Source organism: Mus caroli, chromosome 7 (assembly GCF_900094665.2).
Source record: "Mus caroli chromosome 7, CAROLI_EIJ_v1.1, whole genome shotgun sequence".
NCBI classification, from domain to species: Eukaryota; Metazoa; Chordata; class Mammalia; order Rodentia; family Muridae; genus Mus; species Mus caroli.
The window spans coordinates 28,377,109-28,392,907 of record NC_034576.1 but is presented as its reverse complement, the minus strand read 5'-3'; the positions used below and the strand labels follow the sequence as shown (position 1 = coordinate 28,392,907).

Below are 15,799 nucleotides of genomic sequence, written 5' to 3'. Positions count from 1 at the left end.
GTACATGGTGCGGGTCCGAGCCGTGGTGATGGCCCGAGATGACTCCAGTGGGGGCTGGCTGCCTGTGGGGGGCGGGGGCCTCAGCCAGGTGAGCGTATGTCGGGTCCGAGGGGCCAGGCCCGAGGGGGGGGCCCGCCAGGGGCACTACGTCATCCACGGGGAGCGGCTTCGGGACCAGAAAGTGAGCCACCCTGGGGTGTGGGAGTGGGATGAGCCCTGGGGAAGGAGGGCTGGGGCTGGGGAGGGGGTGGCAAGGAAAGGTTACACTGTCCCTCTGCCACTGGGACTCAAAGTGGGCCGTGGGATGGAGTTTGGAATAAATAATCTGGTTTGTGAATTAGGAGCTGGGCTTTGGGGGTGGGGTGAAGGATTAGGAAGCTCCTGTCCTCTGTTACTCTGGCTGTTCAGTCAGCTATTTTGGTAATGGCCTTCCTGCCCCATTTGTGTACCTCCTTTAACCCTGGTCCGTTCCACAATGACCCAGCTCATACCCAACTCCCATCATGTCCCCTTTCTGTTCAGAATCCTCCTCTGGCTCCATCTTATTCACAGATGCTCACCAGGAGATGGCAACCAAGTGGTCCTTGTCTGCCCTAAGTATCTGGAGGCGTTTGTGGGGTCTGCTTAGAAGTGTTGAATGTAGTTGACAGTCCTAAGTCACTAGGGATGTTGTAGCAGGAGGATAGGATTGTAAGGCCAGCCTGGGCTAGGTAGTGAGAACTTATCTAAAGCAAAAAACTTGGAGAAGGAATACATTTCAGAGCAGGGCATCAGGAACAGTGTAGAGGAAGTGTTGATGTCAGACAAGGACATGGAGGGAACACAAGGGGTGGTCAGCATCCAGTGGACTGTATAGAAGGTATCTCTGGGTAAGTTTTCCAGGAATTATTGAGGCACCAGAAAGGAACTGGTTGTAATAATTTGATGTGTTCAGTAAAGTGTAAATAATGCTTTTTCTTCAATCAAAAGAGGCATCGTTAGCATATGAGAACAGGTTAGGGTTTTTGTTTGTTTGTTTTCTTTTTTTGACATTTAATAAGATTTGAGGTTCCTATTGGGACATCAAAGGAAGAAATCAGATAGGCATAGAAATGAAAGGATTGAAGGAATATTGTAGAATCAGAGATACATCTCCTAAAATTAGGGCATATTAGTGTCTAGGTACACGTGGTGTTGGGATGCTGGAGTGTACAGAGGGTTAGCTGACCTAGCCCCTTCCTATCCCTCAGACCACCTTGGAGTGTACCCTGAGGCCAGGTTTGGTTTACAACAAAGTGAATCCCATCTTCCACCATTGGAGCTTGGGGGACTGCAAGTTTGGGCTGACGTTTCAGAGTCCTGCAGAAGCAGATGAGTTCCAGAAGAGCCTGTTGGCTGCGCTGGCTGCACTGAGTCGAGGTCAGTGGTCCAGGCACACACAACCAGGCTTGGGAACAGAATGGGAGAATCTGGGGTCTGGGGACTCACTTCTTCCTTTCTCCCTGCCCTAGGCTCGCTGACTCCCTCCTCTTCCTCTTCCTCCTCCTCCCCTTCCCAGGACACTGCAGAGACTCCCTGCCCTCTGACGGTGAGTCTTGGGATCCCACTCCCATGGGAGGGCAGAGGGTTGGTTCTAGTCTATAAATATTCCTGATTACTTGCTGTGTAGTCTGCAGAAGGCCACATGCTAGGGACACAAGATCAGGCCCATATGGATAATGCCAGTTCAGCCATGGTTGTGCTAGCTTTCCTATTCTTGTATCTCCAGCTATCAACTTATCTTTTGAGATAGGGTCTAATGTAGCCCAGGCCAACCTCAAGCTCAATATGTATCTGATGATAATCTTGATTTCAGTTCTCTTGAATGCTGGAATTCCTGGTGTGTCACCATGTGTGGCTTCCTGTTTTGTCATGATCCATACATTTTGTTCAAGTGCTACAAAGCACACACACCAGGCAGTGTTTTAGGCACCAGGGATAAATAAGAAAGCAAAACAAGCTTCCTTTTCTCTTGGTGCTTTAGAGAAAAATACAAAATATAAAAAGAAATAAATGTTAAAATAAACACACAGACAAGTGAATTGCTAATTCCTTTTGTTTTGGTTTTCCGAGACGAAGAGTTTCTCTGTGTGGCCCTGGCTGTCCTGGAACCTGCTCTGTAGAACCAGGCTGGCCTCGAATTCAGAGATCCACTTCCCTCTACCTGCCAAGCGCTGGGATTAAAGGCGTGCGCCACCACCACCCTTGTATGAATTGATAATTTTATCTTCTACTTATTGCTCAAGCAGCAGGCTTGTAAATTTGGAGTCATCTTTGACTCCATTGTTCATTTGTTTATTTGTTGGGTTTTTTTTTGGGGGGGGGGGCAGGGCCTTACTACACAGCCCAGGTCAAGTGACCCAGGGACAGATGGTGTGGGATCTTAAATCTTATATGCACCTGCAAGGACGCGTTCCTTTACCTTGAGTGATGGTGCCTTAGAGGGCACTGAGTGAAGAGAGGGTGTGGTGGCAGCTGACCATCAGTAGAGTTAGAGGGCACTGACTGAGTGAAGAGAGGGTGTGGTGGCAGCTGACCATCAGTAGAGTTAGAGGGCACTGAGTGAAGAGAGGGTGTGGTGGTAGCTGACCATCAGTAGAGTTAGAGGGCACTGAGTGAAGAGAGGGTGTGGTGGCAGCTGACCATCAGTAGAATCCTGTGGCTCTGGTGGAGAAACTGATGATAAGCAGGAGAGGGGCTGACGATGAGAAACTGATAGGTTTGTTAGGAGATGAAGTTAGCCTGGATCCCATGATCCTTCTATCTCAGTCTCCCAAGAGTGAGGTTACAGGCACATCACCACGCTGGGCTGAGTCTTGTTTTTTCCTGCTTCCCATAGAATCTGTCACAGTATTGGTTCTGCTTTCTTTTTCAAAAAAAAAAACAAAACTTTTTTATATATGTTTATGAGTGCTTTGCAGACGCTCGCGTGCGTGTGTGTGTGTGTGTGCGCGCGCGCGCATACACACACACACACACACACACACACACACACACACACACACACAGTGGGGCTATTATCAATGGCTGAGTCTGATCATAGCCTTTCCCCATTCAGACCCTTCCCGTGGCACATAGGATAGGATCTATCTGGGCCTGGGCTGCTCTACCCCTCACCTTCTTGTCACTCCAGACTCCTCCTCACTATCATTGCAACAGGGTTGGTGTTTTCCTGTCCTGGGACCCTTATGTCCAGAACACATCTTCAGATCTGACCTGATCTTTTCTTCTGGGGTTTTATGCAAATGTCTTCTTGGTGGCTTCACTGAGCCACCTATTTAAGATCGCATTCTCAGGCCAGGATGTGACTTGCTTAGTGAAATGCTTGCCTAGCATTCACAGAGACCTGGTTTTGATTCCCCAGCTGGCATCTGTAATCCCAGCACTAGGGAGGTAGAGTCAGGAGGATCGAAATTCAAGGTCATCCTTGGGCTATGTTACAAATTTGAAGCCAGCTTGGAATATATAAAACATTTTCTCCAGGTAGACACACACCTTTATATCTCAGCACTTGGGAGGCAAGAAGCAGGTGGCAGGAGGATTTCTGTGGGTTTGAGGCCAGCCTGGTCTACATTCAGGACTACATAGAAAAACCCTGTCTCAATGAACAAACGAAACCGTTGCACGTCACCACCACTCCCCAGTTACAATTGCCAATGTCCTTTATTTGGTTCTAATCCCCTCCCCCTTCTAAGACAGTTTTCTTTCTTTTTTTAAAAAAACTAATAATTTTATTTATTTATTTATTTATTTATTTTGGTTTTTCGAGACAGGGTTTCTCTGTATAGTCCTGGCTGTCCTGGAACTCACTTTGTAGACCAGGCTGGCCTCGAACTCAGAAATCCACCTGCCTCTGCCTTCCGAGTGCTGGGATTAAAGGCGTGCACCACCACGCCCAGCCTTTATTTTTATTTTCATGTACGTGCATGTATGCATGAGGGTGTTGGATTACCTGCAACTGCCATGTGGTTGCTGGGGATTGAACCTGGGTCCTCTGGGAGAGCATTCCACGCTCTTAACCTCTGAGCCATCTCTCTAGCCCTCTAAGACAGTTTTCTTACCTGTTAGTTTCCTGCCCTTTCTATGCTAGCATGTCAGCTCCCAGAAGCCATGGATCTTTTGCTAGTACCTTGCTTCACCTCCAGTCCCTAAAACAGTGCCCAGTACATAGTGAGTGTTAGGCAGATGGGCCAAGTACATTGAATTGAGTGATAATAAATGAGGCGCAGAATATCCAGATGCATTTAGGGAGTTTATGCGAATACGGAGATCAACAAAACTAGTTCCTTGGGTCAGAGAGAGTCTCAAGGTCATGAGGGATGGAGGTGGCCCTCCAGCAGTCACGCACAGTTCCTGTGTATGGGACTCTTCTGGCATGCTGTGGTGGTCAGTGGATATAGACTGGAGGCTGTGAACAGATGAGGTAGGAGGTTACAGGAAAGGAAGCAGAGGCTCGGGAAGTGGGGTTTCAGCTAGTAAAGTATGACGCCTGGTCTGGGTGGAGGAAAGGTGTCCAGGCAGGCAAACTATCCTTTTGAGCTGTAGTGGAAACGAAGCTGCAAGGTTCTGGCGGGCCAAGGAAGCGTGCTTCTGGGAAGGAAGGTATAGTGTATGGTAGTTTGGTGTCCTATTAGGAGTCTAGTAAAAACGGTGCCCATATCCAGAGGTCTGGGTGGCACACACCTATAATCCCAGCTGCTCCTGAGGGAAGGCAAGATGATCTTGAGTTTGAGGCCTGGCCTAAGTGAGCAAGGGTGGTGAGTTTGACATGGTGGAATCCACCAGTAAAAGGCTGGGGAGTGGCTAAATGGTAGATGTTTACCCACAATCCACTAGCAATAGGGACGGCTATTGCCGAGAAGCACCAGCGAGAGACTGTATCGTGGCTCAGCTGTAGAGGGCGCTGTAAGAGACAGTGTCCTCACATCCTTAAGAATAGATACTATGATAACTCCCATTTTAAGAGCAGACACTTGGGCTCTTAGGTGAGCTCACTTGTCACACAACCAGTCAGTGGCAGAGCAAAGGTTTGAGCTCAGACCTCTTGGCTGCAGAGCACTTGTTCTATGTAAGGGTATCTTTCTTTGGTTGGGGAACTCCCCTGCACTGAGGTCTCACCAATCTCCCGCAGTCCCACGTGGACAGCGACTCCTCCTCCAGTCACAGCCGCCAGGAGACTCCTCCCACAGCTCCCATTGCCACAGTGGAGTCAGCAGCTGCCTTCCCACCGGCCACGCCCCCACAAAGGCGCCGCTCCTCTGCTCAGGTACGACCTCCTCTGCCCTCCCGCCCCTCAGCAGTAAACCTGAATAGAATTGGACAGCTCCCTAAGCTGTCTGCTGCTGGAGCCCCACTAAGTGATAAGGCACACAGTTTCCGGGAAATGGCCAGCCTGACTGAGCTGAAGGTGGTAGTGGAATAGAAAGGGCCTGGGTTTGGGGCTGAGGTTTGTAACTCAGCAATAGACTGCTTGTCTAGCAAGTGGGAAGGTGTTGGAGGCGCTGGGTCGTGAATAAAGACTCCTGGACTCCCGAGAGCTGGTAGGAACTTCCAAGTGTCTCTAGCTCTCTGGGAGATTTGAGGGCTGCCTAGTTTATGCAGGGACTTGTGGGATGACGTGGATAGGTTTTCTAGTATGTTAAAAGATGCTGGTACTATGGAAGGACTTCTTAAGACTGTTTACTTTATCCTGAAGGAGGGACTTGGGGTTGAGTGTGACCCAACTGGGAAATCTTAAGCCACAAGGCCCTTAAGGTGTGTGTTTGCTGCCTACCTTGTTCTGTTTCTGCGGGCATGAGGAACCCCGAGCCCAAGAGAGTTCAAGGGAACACAGTCCCTTCTGACTGATGCCTTCTGTTTTCATTCTGGGATTTTGGGTCTTCCGAACCTGGGTAGCTTATGGGTATTCAGTAAGTTGCAAATTTCCTTAACCAGACCTCCTTGTCCCTTGGCTCTGCAGAGCTACCCTCCGCTTCTACCGTTCCCTGGGATTCCTGAACCTTCCGAGTCTTTAGCTGGGGCAGGGAGCCAGGGCTGGGGCAGCCGCGGCTATGAGGACTACCGGCGATCTGGACCACCGCCTCCACCTCTTGCCCTGTCTACCTGCGTTGTGCGCTTTGCCAAGACTGGTGCATTGAGGGGTGCAGCCCTGGGTCCTCCAGTGTCACTCCCTGCCCCTCTCACAGAGGCTGCACCCCCAGCACCTCCTGCTCGTCCACCCCCGGGCCCAGGCCCCACCCCTGCTCCAGCCAAAGCCTCCCCAGAGGCTGAGGAGGCTGCACGTTGTGTGCACTGCCGAGCACTCTTCCGCCGCCGGGCAGATGGGCGTGGTGGTCGCTGCGCAGAGGCCCCTGACCCAGGTCGCCTGCTAGTGCGCCGGCTCAGCTGCTTGTGGTGTGCCGAGAGCTTGCTGTACCACTGCCTGTCAGACGCCGAGGGTGACTTCTCGGACCCGTGTGCTTGTGAGCCAGGCCACCCACGCCCTGCTGCGCGCTGGGCTGCTCTGGCTGCTCTGTCTCTGGCAGTGCCCTGTCTCTGTTGTTATGCGCCCCTGCGCGCCTGTCACTGGGTTGCAGCACGTTGTGGCTGTGCGGGCTGTGGGGGTCGCCATGAGGAGGCTGCACGGTGAGGATTGTTGGGCTGGTTTGGAAATCGGTCTGAAGACCCAAAAATTGAAGGTCCAGGACCCTGAACAGCATATGAACCTAAAACCCAAACTTAGGTGTATCTGGAACTTGAATGGATTTGAGAGATCCCAGATCTGGTACCTGGACCCCAAACTGAGGACTGAGATACCCAGACCCTGGTTCATCAGGGTGTCTGCCCACCTGAAGTCCTGAATTCTGGATTCTCCATACCTTTTCCCCACTGAGAAGACTTAGAATATTTTCAAACATTGCATCTCAAGGGGCCCAGGAACTCACATCTTGGACCCTGACTCTGTCTAAATGCCCAACCCAGACTTCAGGTCATACTTGACATTGTAAACACTCATATTACGGCCCCCAAACTAGTCAAGAGTTACTAAAACTTGACACTATTATCAAATGACTTAGACCTTGAGACCAGAGGACCCAGAATCACCAGAAAATGGTCCCTGAATTTTCACCTGAGACCTGGTATCTTCACATCTAGATGCTCTTATAGCCCCAGGATGGTTTGGAATCACCAGATACTGGCCTGGACTCCACTCCCGAGAGTCCACAGACATTGCCATCAGTTCGTGTGCAAGTGACCCGCAAGTTCCCTAGCACCCCAGATTTAAAATGTATTAACTCCTTAGATATCCTCACATATTAGGTATTTTCAGACCAAAATTACTTGGGAGGCCCTTTTCAGAGCTCAGCAAGGTCCAGATAGCAGATACCAAGATGCTCGGGAGGAGCCAGGGACCAAACACCTACTCCTCAAGCCAGCCATGAGAATTTGAGTCTTATGGATGGGCTCTGAGATGCCTGGTATCCTTAAATGTCTGCCTGAAGGCCACCTGCACTTTGGGCCCAACACACTGGTTTGTAGAGATTAGCTAACCTTCCAGTTTCCCTTAGGCCTGAAGTTTGAAATATTCTGGAAACATCGGCTTCCTACACTCCCCTTCCACCACGTTGGGTGGAAGCCTGGAACTTAGAAGATTCAGTGGTTATGGTAACCCAGGTCCTTCATTCCTTGACTCTCAGCCCTAGAGCAAATCCAAAGTGCTTTATGAGCCCTGGATCTAAGACCCCAAGATGTCATTGGGCCCTGGGTGCAGGAATCAAGCCCTCACAATCTTGGGATTGGTTTTGGCCCGACACCTTGATCCCTTCAGACCAGAGACATTCAGCAACAAGATGCCCCAGTCTTTCAGCACCTTTAGGCTTCAGGTGTTCTTGAATTCAAAGTACTTGTAGACTAATGAAGCCCCTATTTCCTCACTACCTGATTTCCCTGTCTCCCATGTCCTGCCATCCAGAGGCCCATAAAACTGAAATGCCCTAGCAATGCCCAGACTCCCACCCCCACCCCCTTTATCCTAGGGCAGGGTACTTAAGCCAGTGTAAATTCAGATTCCTGGAATCCGGGATCACCTAGCAGCTTCCCTTTCCCCTCTCTAGGGCCTGGCTTTGCCATGGAAGATTGTACGCTGTCAGCTCAGCAGAGGCAGGCAGCTACAGGGATCAAGCAGAGACAGCAGAAGGCCTACCCTTTGCACACCTGTAATTCCGGGGCCAGCAACTGATCCCCAGAAGCCCCACCCCCACCTTGCAGATTTCCCACACTATAACCCCTAGTACATTCAGGTCCCTCCCCTGTGAACCTCTACCATCTCAGTTGGGGGTTGCTCTGAGAAGCTCAGTATTGTTTTGTAGTACTTCCCCACGGAGAAGAGAGGTGCCACAGCCTCTTTTCCCTACATAGAGACACTAGGATCAGGTGTCCTGGATAGGAGAACTAAGGTTTCAGAGCCAAAGTCTTGATGGTTCATGGGCTTAGGACCTACATCTGGCCCTAAGTACCTGGGAATGTACACTTGAATCATTCTTCATTACCCAGACTTGGGTGGCCTTGTGGGGATTCGAGGGATGAATATTTGTGTCACTCCCTTTAAATTATTAACTATTTATTGTATCCGGAACCTGTGATTCAGCTCCCCCCAAGCAGATCCTGGGATGGGTGAGAGAAAATGGGGAAAGAGGGTGTCCCTCCCATCCCCATTCTGCCCAGCTCTCATCAATGTCAGACCCACCAGAGCTGAGGGCAGAGGGACTGGGGGCTGGGGCAGCCTGGGTCCCCATCCTCTCTTTGTGCCTCGGTCTCCCCCCCTTCCATGGTAAGCGGGGGAAGCTCCATTCTTAACCTACCTCGTTTTGGGAAGGGGTGGGGAGGGGGACCAGAGTGCTGTATGGTGCTGTGAGATCTTCGGATTAAGCAGTGGGGACTTGGGGAAGGTTCCCTAGTCCCCCATCTCCAGTACCCCCTCTCCCAGGTCCCCCTGCCCTGTTCCTTGTCGATACCCACCTCTGATCCATGATTACCTTTCATTGCCCCCATATCTGGGGTGCATGGAGGACTGAACCCTGGGAGCCAGGAAGACCTCAGATCCTAGAGCTCCAGCCCAATTTTCCAGCTGCTTGCCCCCCAGACCTTGGGGGAGGTACGCCAACATTTATCTTCCTGATCTTGATTCCAAGCCAGTCTGTGACCTTGTTAGTGTCAGGGCAGGCTGATGTGGAGGGAGGATGGGGGCCAAAGACCCAGCCTTGTCATTGGGGGAGGGAAGGGACTTGAGATCTGCTCCAAGAAATGTCTGTGACTGTGTCTCAGCCTGGTCTTTATTCGTGTTGGTGCGCCCTGTCCCCTTGTTTACCCGAAGGGCTTGTCTTTACTTCTTGTCCCTCTACATGCTTCAGTCCCGAGCTGGTCATCTGGCTGGTTTATATGTCCAGTCAAGTACATTTAATAAGCCCCTAATGTGTCAAGCCCCATTGTGACTGACACAGTGAACAACGGGAGGGGAGGGGGTTCTGTGGGTATGCGCAGGGGCCAACCAGCACCAGCCATTAAAGTAGGAATTGGGCTGGTAAGTTGGAAATGGATTTAAGCAAGGTGGATCCTGGGAGGGGAGGGTGGAGAGGCTTTGAGTGACATTTTGTTACCCCAATGGAATGGAGTTAAGCAAGGTGGATCCTGGGAGGGGAGGGTGGAGAGGCTTTGAGTGACATTTTGTTACCCCAATGAGTGAGATGGGACCATAGGAAGGCTCCCAAGTATTGGTTTGTATTTTCAAAGGCTATCGCTGTGTGAGGAAGACTCCTGGGGTTGTCCCTTTGGAGCTGCAGGTAGTGTCTGTGAGAGGGAAGAGGGAGGTTAATGGATGTTTGGAAAGACTCCATATATCGAAAAGAAATGTGCTTGCTTGCCCATAGGTATGTGTATGCATCACCTGGCTCCTCTTGGTATCAGGTCCCCTAGAACTGAGCCATGTGGTTGCTGGGAACCGAACCCAGATGCTTAGCTCTCTCTCCAACCAGAGCTCCTAGATTTACACATGGAGTTTGGCAGAAGGCTGAGAATGTTGCTCAGTGGTGGGACACATGCTTAGCATGGGTAAGAGCTTACGGTAAGGCCCAACACCAAAGAAGGAGTAAAGGTCATTAGCCCAAGGGTTTGGTTTGGTTTGGTTTGGTTTTGAATGTTTTAAAATTATATGTGGTTCCATGCATGTGAGCTGGAGTTTCAGGTGCTTGTGGGCCACATACATGGGAACTTGTGGTGATCTTCCTACGAGAACACATGTCTAAGTCACCAGATCTGGTTTTGAAACATTTATTATTTTGTATTTATGTACATGTGTGTTTGCAGGGATGCCCAAAGAGGCCAAAGAGCATGGCGTATCCTCGGGTGCTTATGAACCCCCCAGAGGTCAGTGCTGGGAGCCAGCTTTTGAGAGAGCAGCAAGTCCAGTTCCCCGACTTGTTGGATTTTTGTTTGTTTTTGGACAGGGTTTCTCTGTGTAGCCCTGGCTGTCCTGGAACTCACTCTGTAGACCAGGCTGGCCTTGAACTCAGAAATCCGCCTGCCTCTGCCTCCCGAGTGCTGGGATCAAAGTCATGCGCTACCACGCCTGGCTCTGCTTGTTATTAACTGAGGATGCACCTTAACATATGGACCATAATCCTCACAGACACTTTTTTAAGACTGAGTGCTTGAGGGGGCTGGTGAGATGGCTCAGCAGTTAAGAGCACCAACTGCTCTTCTGAAGGTCCTGAGTTCAAATCCCAGCAACCATATGGTGGCTCACAACCATCCATAGTGAGATCTGACGCCCTCTTCTGGTGTGTCTGAAGACAGCTAGAGTGTACTTACATACAATAAATAAATCTTTAAAAAGAAAAAAAAAGAATGAGTACTTGAAACATTGGGTGTGACACAAACCTGTAGTCCCAGATCTTGGGGGGCTAAGATAGGAGGGTCTTAGTGAGGCCAGATTCCATTTAATATGTTAATGGCTGGAGAGATGGCTCAGTGGTTAGGAGCACTTGTTCTCGCAGAAGACTTGGGTTTGGTTCCCAGCACCCACACAATACTTCACAACCACCCGGTAGTCCAGTTGCAGGAGATTGTAAGCCTTCTGACTTCTGTGGGTACAAGGCACGCGCGCATGCACGCGTGTACACACACACACACACACACACACACACACACGCACACATGCGCGCACACACACGACATTCATACACATAAAACATACTTTATTGCCCTTGGATCCCAATCGCATAAATGGAAAAAACCAGTTTGGCAGAAACATTAGCTGGCAAATGGAGTCAACCCCAGTCCCATCGGCTTGCCTCCCCCTTAGGATGGAGTTTCTCAATGGCATCTGCTTTTTCTTTCGAAGGCCTACAGGGGCAGAGAGGATGGCTAACACTGGACCCACTGTGAGGTGGAAGGAGGGTCTGGCTGAGGTGGGAGAGTGGATGTGACGATGTGCTGATATTCAATCCTAAAGTGGAAGAAAAACAAATCGGATGGGACTTTCGGTCTGGGGTGCATTAAGAACAAAGGGCAGCTGGGCGTGTCACACGCCTGTCAACCAGCAAACAGAAGGAGGAAGCAGGACTAAGAAGCCAGCCTGAGCTACATATATGTATATATCGAGACCCTGCCTCCAAAAGTATAAAAGTTAAATAAGTTGCTTTTTGCTTTTTTTTTTTTTTTTTTTTTTTGAGTGTCGGACAGTAGGGACACTCAAGCCTCCTGCGACCTCGTAGATCCAAACCTCAAGCTATAAAATTTACACTGGACAAGTTACCTGAAGGGTGCGCGTGGCGCGCGACCAAGCCAATAGGAGCGCCGAAGCGCCTTCGCACGAGAATATGGTTGGATAGCGGCGGGAGAGAGGAGGCGGAGGAAGGAGGAGGCGGAGGGAGGAGGGGGCGGAGCCTTTCCCAGGCGGAAGGGGGCGCGCGCACCGGGTCCGCAAACGAAGTTGCCATGGATGGGGCTACGGTAGCGGGTGACCTTCTGACACTGGGGTAAAGGATTCGGTGGTGTGGCCTGGGGGTACGGGAAGGGCGCACTCGCCTGGGGACGCGGACGCAGAGGGACTCGCACTGATGCGTGCCCCGCCGCAGGTACGATGCCCTCCCGGAGGGGGCGTCTCGGGGTCCCGCGTGTGCAGACTTCAGGGCGCTGTGCGCGCGGCTGGCGGCCGAGCTGACGGCTCTGGGAGCTCTGGAGCGGCGAGAGGAGGGCACCGCAGTGCTGGGCGCCGGCCACGGTGCGTGAGAAGCTGGGTGGACGGCGGGTAGAGCCGCGGAACCCGCTGCTCCCTGATGGCTTCTTCCTCCCGCAGGCCCGGACACAGAGGAAGAGTTCCTGCGGCAGTTGGCCGGCTTGCTGCGGGCGTTGCACTGCCCGGATCGCGCGCTCTGCGGCGGAGACTGCGCCACCGTGCTGCGGGAGCCCGGCGGCGGCCTGCGCCTGCTGCGTGAGCGAGCTTGGAAGGCCCCGGGTCGTGGTGGTGGGCGGGGCCTCTGAATGGGGCGGGCTCTGACGCTCAGACTGAGCTCCCGTGGGTGTGGCCAAAGCTTTGCGGTTAGCTTGAAGGCCGCAGGTAGATAGGCTAGGGTTAATTAAGGCTTGGCTAGAATTCTGACAGAGGCCTCTGAAAACTTTAATGCGTTGAGTTAAATGCCAGTCGGGTGGTTCTGAAGTGGACCCACATCCCCCATTGTCGGTGGGTGAGGCTTACTCTGGGGGAGGGGCCAAGGTTCTGGTTGGGCAGGGATCTACTTCTGTTTTTAGGGTTTCTTTGCTCTGAGCTCCAGGCTGCCCGCCTCTTGCATCTAAGGCTCCAGCGGAATTCTAGCCCTGTGCCATCCTTTGGAGAAGGGACAAAGAAGGGGAATGGCGTTGTTCAGGAACTGACGCTAACTCTTCAAGCCCTGGGGCTCCCCAGACCCCTGCGTGGAACCCTGGCTAGCCAGCTACTTCGGGAATTTCATGACAAGGTACAGAGAGACTCCTCCTGAGGTACCTTACTTGTGGAAAGGATCCTGTTTTCAAAACCAACTCTAAAAAGGATGACCCATCGACAGTGGCCATTCGTTCTAATTTGCTTTTTGCTGTGATAAAACACTGACCAAAGCCATCTTAGGGGAGGAAACCGTTTGTTTCCCTTTGCAAGTTACAGCCCACCGTTGAAGGAAACTAAGGCAAGAACTCAAGTCTCAAGCCAGCCATGGAGGACGACCATTTACTAGCGCATGCCTCCCAGCTTGTTCAGCTACCTCTTATACAGCCCAGGCCCAGACCCATAGCAATTGTCAAGTTGGCAAAAGTCGTTAACACTTCTGAGACCCAGGTTCACAGGGTTGAGGGAAACTAGAGCCCCTGAGAAGGTCCATCCTGTTTGTGTCTCATTGGCTTCCAATGATTCTCCCACCAGATCTCTGAGCTGCTGCCATCCCTGCCCCCAGAGTCCATGAAGCCCCTCCTTAACTCGCAACTGGATGCATCCCGATGGGTGAGAACATGTGCAGATGGCTGTGAACCGTATCTACCCAGAGACGGGACCCTGGGTGTGACCAAGACCTTTCCTTCCAGGAAGCCCTGGAGTCTCTCTCCCAAAGCCTGACAGAACAGTACTGCTGCCGCCGCTGCCTCCTCCTGAAGCGCCTTGACCTCACAACATCTGCTTTCCACTGGGGTGACCGGGCAGAGGTGTGGGGACCATAGCAAGAATAAGCAGGCCCGCCAGAGGAGCTCAGCTGCAGGGAAGGGGGTCGAGGGTGAAGAATATATACTCTTGGGGATCCTGGGGCCCAGGCCACTTTAGAATCTTAAGATTTCACTTTTCATTTTATGTGTTTTGCCTATATGTGTGTGCACATCATGTGTGTGCAGTATCCACAGAGGCCAGAAGGGGGTGTTTGATCCCTTGGAACTGGAGCTATAAGAAGGTTGTGAGCCACTAAGTGGGTACAGGGAACTGATCCCAGGTCTCCTATAAGAGCAGTACGTTCCCTTAATGTCAAACCATCTCTCCAAACCACACTTTAGAATCTTACAGGGTTTAAGACACTTCTAGACTCTCAGGGCCTCAAGGGCATTCTAGAAAGCCCAGCTCTCAGCTGGGCGTGTCCTCAGAACTGTTTATCGTATGTAACAAAATAGACGGTTTGGCTATTTTTTTTTTTAAAACTGGTTTTGTGTAGCCATGACAAAAAAAATACCAGAAACCCAGAGCTTTTTCAGGAAGAACAAGTTCCTTTTGGCTTATGGTTTTGGAGGCTGAAACATGTAGGCTTGGACAGGTGCTGGCCAATATCCCATCCCATGACATCATAACATAATAGGACTTGCAGGACTCCCTTCGATGGTGGTACCCCGTGATTGTCAGCCAGGCTCTAGCTCTCACACTGTCAACCACTTCTGAGATTTTGTTTCTGCTTTAACTCGCGAGGTAGCTGAGGCTGATCTTGACAGCCCCTCCTGATCCCCCTCTTCCCTAGTGCTGAGACTCCAGGGTAACTCGCATCCAGTTCACCACCACAGCACATGCACCTTGGAGAAGCACCCCCTCCCTCCAAAGCACACAGAGGCCCTGAGTAGGGATGAGCTCTTGGGCATCTTATCCCTGTATGCCCTTCTCCTGCTCTAGGCCCACGGAGAGGTCATGAAGGCGGTGCTGTTCCCAATCCGAGGGCTTCTGACTCCGGAATCTGATGTCTCTATCGCACATGTTCTGGCTGCCCGAGCTGACCTTTCCCGCCTGGTCCCAGCTACCAGTGTGGCTGCCCGACGAGGGACCAGTTGTGCAATCAACAAGGTGGGCACACCTGGGGTGGGGAGAGTCTGGGCATCCTTGGCCGCCTTTAGATTGGCCTTTTGGGGGTTCCCCCGGTCCAGTGTTCTCCTTGGTTCCTGGCCTCTGGACTCAACTGAATTCATGCTACCCACTCTGCATGTCAGCTAGAAAGATTTTTTTTCTGAGACAGGGCTTCCCTGTGTAGCCTTTACTGTCCTGGAACTCTGTAGACCAGGGTGGCCTCTTAACTCAGAGATCCTCCTGCCTCTGCCTCCTGAGTGCCAAGATTAAAAGTATGTACCACCGTCACACCCCGCCCCCTTGAGATATAGAGTCTTAGGTAGCCCAGGCTAGCCTCTAACTCATTATGTAGCCAAAGGCTAGGTAGAAACTCTTCCTCCATTTCCCAAGTGGTAGGATGCTGGGGGACACGAGCACCCCCAGCTCTCTTTACCTCCTATTGAAACTCAAGTCTTATCAACTCTTAGGTGCTTATGGGTGATGTGCCAGACCGTGGGGGGCGCCCCAGTGAGCTGGAGGCTCCCATGCCTACTTGGAAGAGCCGGCGAGAAGATGGAGGAAGGGGGAAGGCTGGCCAACAGCGCTGGGGCCGCAGAAAGAAGAAGAAGTAAAGGGCCTTTGAGGGACGGTTGCAGATTCTGCCAGGCGCTGCTGCTGCTGGCACTCCTTCCGGAGGCACTGAGGGTTATCCGAGGCCTTCCCTGTTCTAGAGGCCCTAAATGCCCTACCCCCAGCCACCACTCAACACTATGAACCGTGTTGTCTGAAAAATAAATTTAATTCTTTTGATGACTTTAGGATCTTGTTTCTGTTAGGGACCAGGTAAGGGGTGTAGGGGTTGGTGGGAAAAGACACATTGAAGCAGCGGACTTTATATTTGCTCCCTGGTACCAACTCTGCCAGGTAGTCTATCTAGGCACAGCTGGATAATAGAGATAAACATCTCTGCCTTTGGGGAGTGGTTCCTGG

At 51.6% G+C, this 15,799-nt stretch overlaps 2 protein-coding genes across 2 annotated transcripts; both read left to right on the top strand.

The window, feature by feature from the left end:
- Spred3 (sprouty related EVH1 domain containing 3) lies at positions 1 to 9,315 on the top strand. The gene is made up of 5 exons (XM_029479878.1): positions 1 to 181; positions 1,230 to 1,398; positions 1,491 to 1,567; positions 5,150 to 5,284; positions 5,978 to 9,315. The coding sequence occupies exons 1-5, from the start codon at positions 5 to 7 to the stop codon at positions 6,644 to 6,646; spliced, it is 1,227 nt and encodes a 408-aa protein (XP_029335738.1). The 5' UTR covers positions 1 to 4; the 3' UTR covers positions 6,647 to 9,315.
- A 2,634-nt stretch (positions 9,316 to 11,949) lies between these two features.
- Fam98c (family with sequence similarity 98 member C) lies at positions 11,950 to 15,624 on the top strand. The gene is made up of 8 exons (XM_021167914.2): positions 11,950 to 12,032; positions 12,132 to 12,277; positions 12,353 to 12,487; positions 12,805 to 13,010; positions 13,448 to 13,525; positions 13,606 to 13,722; positions 14,663 to 14,830; positions 15,298 to 15,624. Exons 1-8 carry the CDS (start codon positions 11,992 to 11,994, stop codon positions 15,439 to 15,441), a joined length of 1,035 nt encoding a protein of 344 aa, XP_021023573.1. The 5' UTR covers positions 11,950 to 11,991; the 3' UTR covers positions 15,442 to 15,624.
- Positions 15,625 to 15,799: the final 175 nt, after the last annotated feature.